The 3,672-nt window shown below is 60.6% G+C and overlaps 1 protein-coding gene across 1 annotated transcript; it reads right to left on the bottom strand.

Annotated features, from left to right (window-relative positions):
- Positions 1 to 388: 388 nt before the first annotated feature.
- On the bottom strand, positions 389 to 1,067 carry LOC127594415 (uncharacterized). Its single transcript, XM_052056287.1, is given in 2 exon segments — positions 389 to 532; positions 585 to 1,067. Coding segments are annotated over 2 exon segments (618 nt in total). The 5' UTR covers positions 1,059 to 1,067.
- Positions 1,068 to 3,672: the final 2,605 nt, after the last annotated feature.

Genomic DNA, 3,672 nt, shown 5'->3' with positions numbered 1-3,672 from the left:
ATTTTCATATAGGGTTCAAGATTGTCACGATGCGGCATTTGCTGATCCTGGCGGGCGGGATGCTTCTGGCTGCGCTGGGTGAGGAGGCGGTTATTGGATACTGCGTTGGGAGGGTTGGGGAGCCAGCGGAGGGAGAGACATCCGGCAAGGCCCGATGCAAGAGATATTCGTTGGATGGAGTGCAAAGGTACAAGGACTTGGTCAGACTGATCCGCAGCAAACTCCCACCAAACCCAACCCCAATCTGCGACCAGCCCTAGCCACCCCCCCAGATCAGCCAAGAAGGCAGCCTGCAGCTCATCAGTGACAACAACCGCTCACAGCAAAGCCTGGCGAACTAGCCCCTGCAGGACGAGATCATCGAATGACCGAATGACCATGCGATCTATCAGCATTTGCACCTGCTCAGGGTGGAGGCGCGGCCCTCCCCCTCGCCGAGCTGCAGCTCGGTTGAGGCGACGGTGCTGCCCTTGTACTCGGGGCCAGTCCGCACCCCGTACTCCGTGTCCAGCTCGATCTGCCCCGCCTCGATCTGTCCGAGCACCTTGCAAGCCAGCTCGTTAAAGCACTAGTCAGCAACCAACCTCGTACACGTTGTGCCCGGTCTTGGCCGACGCCTCGAAGTACGCCATGTTATTTTCGGAGGCAAACCGGGCGGCCTCCTCCTTGGTGACCTGCCGCTCCGAGGCCAGGTCGAGTTTGTTGCCCACCAGGATGAAGCTCATCAGCTCAGAGCCATGCTAATTGGCCTCGGAGATCCACCTGCCTAGACTCTGAAAGCTGTCCCTGGACGTGACATCAAACACCACGAGGGCCCCGATAGCCGCCCGAAAGTACCCCCGGGTGATGGAAATAAAGGCCTCCTGGCCAGCCGTGTCCCAGATCTGCAGTTTGAGGTTGCAGCCGCGGATGCGCAGTACCTTGGCCCCAAACTCAACACCAATAGTGGCGACATACTTCTCATGGAACTGCCCGACGGTGAACTGCTTGAGCAGGTTGGACTTGCCCACGCCGGTGTCTCCGATCACGATCAGCTTGATCAGGTACGAATAGGTCATTATCAATTCTGAGATGCCGGGCGCCTGCCACCCCCTTCTCCCTGAGCACCTGGTTGCACACCTCGCCTGCACTCTCCAGCCGGATCGTGACCGCAGGCTCGCTGCAGAGGTATACCTGGGCAAGCAGGCTGCCCATCCCGCCTTCGTTGATACTCTCGTTGGGTTGGTCGAGTCCGCTGACGAGGCGGTTGTCAAGAAGGCGGCGGCTACCCACCTGGTGGTGTTCTTCCGCACGCGGCTCAACATGCTGCCAGGACAGACCCGCCTGCAGTACGTGCAGCTGCTGGCCAGCAAGATCCTGAGCGAGGGACTGCCCAGCACCTACAAGACGCATTTCATGCACTCCCTCCAGCAGCTGGTCGCGGCTGACGACCCCCAGGGCTCGGCCAACCTCGCCCTCAGGACCGCGCTGGCAGGGGCGGCTGGTTTCAGTCCGTCCGGGATGATCGGCGCCTGTCTCATAATGCAGGCAGTGGTAGGCAGCCAAGTGGCCCAACTGCTTCTCAAGGACACCCTCCGGGAGTTCATCCCGCAGGCCGAACAGATGCTGGTCACCCTACTGGCCAAGGACGACCCCAGCTGCGCAGAGGCACTGCTGTTCCTCACCAGCACGGTCATCAAGCTGGCCAAGAAGGTCTTCTACCTGAAGATCTGGGAACTGTCGAGGCTGCTGGTCTTTGATGGAAGGCTGGTGGGCCTGGCTGTCGAGATGTTGCATGCTGAGAGTAGGTTGGTGACGGATACCCCGGCGGGAGTCAGGAGTATCCGGCAGGAGTCGATTGCCATCCTGGCTGAGGCCATCCTCTGCCTCAAGGAGTTCAAAGTGACCAACCCTGACTACCTGGCCTTCCTGGGGCAGGCCTACCACTCCGCCCTCCAGTACGTCGTCACAAGGCCCCTCACTGACGACTCCCTCAAGCTGCTCGCAAGGATGTTCTCTCTCGAACTGCTGCACGAACACATCTACAGCTTCGCGTAGCCTCTACTGCTGGAACTCCTACTGCCCATGCTGCCCACCACCCCCGAAGAGCTGCGACTGGCGGACTCCGACCCACACGACTTCAACAGCCTGACTGCCAACATGGTCGAGGATGACCAGTCGGGCTGTGACACCAAGTTGCTCGTGGTGAGGGTGGTCGAGGCTATCTGCGATAACCTGCATGGCATGTTTTCAATAGTGGCAGGGTATCTCATCGCGGTTATCAGGACCGCTGTGGAGGGGCGGCCTCTGCCCGGGAAGTACAGCAGGCTCCCGCTTTCGGGCATGCCGGCCGCCAGCCAGGTCGAGACCAGCTTCCTGGTCCTGACCGTTCTCAGCTATGCCCTGGCAAAACGGCCTGACGTAACCGCCTAATACCAAAAGCTACTCAAATCAGTCACCCCCCACCTCCTAAAAAAATAATGCCCCAAAATCGTGCATCTTCGCTTCCTGCTGTTCTACTCATACCACGCCTCCCTGCTGAACGAGGCCGAAGCTGCGGTCATCCTGGACTTCTACCTCAAGCTGCTGGCCAGCGGCGGCCATGACTGCACCTCGATGATGGTCATCTCCTTGTTGGAGAACATGCTGGCGGATAGCAAGACTGCCTCCAACTTTGGTAGCCTCGCCCCGAGGGTGATGGAGGCCCTGTCCTGCCTGCTGTCGGTCTCCCGCCCGCACGAGCTGACTGACCTGCTACGCTCCATCCTCGTCACCCACCAAGCCATGCTGACCACCCCCCTCCTCTCCCAGATCCTGGTCCGCGTCACCACCCTCATCCAGTAGCACAGCACCCGGCCCCCCCACGCCTAGTAACTCGGCCTGACCAAAGCCTGCAACCTCCTTCGCTAGGTCTGCGGGAACACCGGCCTAGTCGACCGCCACTACCAGGCCATCGAGAAGGCCATGGAGAGGCTGGTTGACGGGCTGGAAGGGGTGGCTGCCTCGGGGTACTGTGAGGAGGTGCTGGTGGTGGTGTGTCAGATGGTCAGGACTGTCGGGAAGGTGGAGTCGGGGCTGCTGAGAGTCGTGGAATGCCTGCCACAGCTGGTCAGCAGGTTTGATGAGACCTGGGGGGCTGCCTTTGAGTTCGTCAACCTTGTGCTCGCCCTCTCTCCGGACTTCTCAGACAGCCCTGACACCATCCAGCTGATCTTCCGACTGTCCTGCCGTACCCTCCTTCCGCATTCCGACAGCCTGGATCAAATCCAGTCTCTCCTCCTGCTGCACCAGCTGCTGGCCGCCTACCCCCAGCACGTCACCCCTGCCATGACTACCGACCTGGCCTAGCTGCTTCGAGAGAGGTACCTTGACCAACTCGCACAGTCGGTGCTTCTGAACAACAAGATCTACGGGGCCTTGCTGCTGGCAGGCATGGCGGAGGGCGGTGATAGCGAGGCGGAGGCGGTGAGGCTGGCCGCCGAGAGGATGGTGGTGGAAGCCGATCGGTATGACTGCAAGCTGCTGCTGCTATGTCTCTGCAGGCATATCATACCGCAGCCGAGGCCCGGCCCTTGGCTGCTAGCCAGCCTCGCCAAGACCATCAGCGAGTCACTCCGCCACCGGCAGCGACCTCCCCCCGACCTCCATGACACCGACCGCCACGACTACTACAAAATCATGAGGCTTTTCCGC

Source organism: Hippocampus zosterae, unplaced genomic scaffold, assembly GCF_025434085.1.
Source record: "Hippocampus zosterae strain Florida unplaced genomic scaffold, ASM2543408v3 HiC_scaffold_115, whole genome shotgun sequence".
NCBI lineage: Eukaryota > Metazoa > Chordata > Actinopteri > Syngnathiformes > Syngnathidae > Hippocampus > Hippocampus zosterae.
Note: the sequence above shows the minus strand (reverse complement) of the source record. Positions and strands in the feature narration are given on the sequence as shown.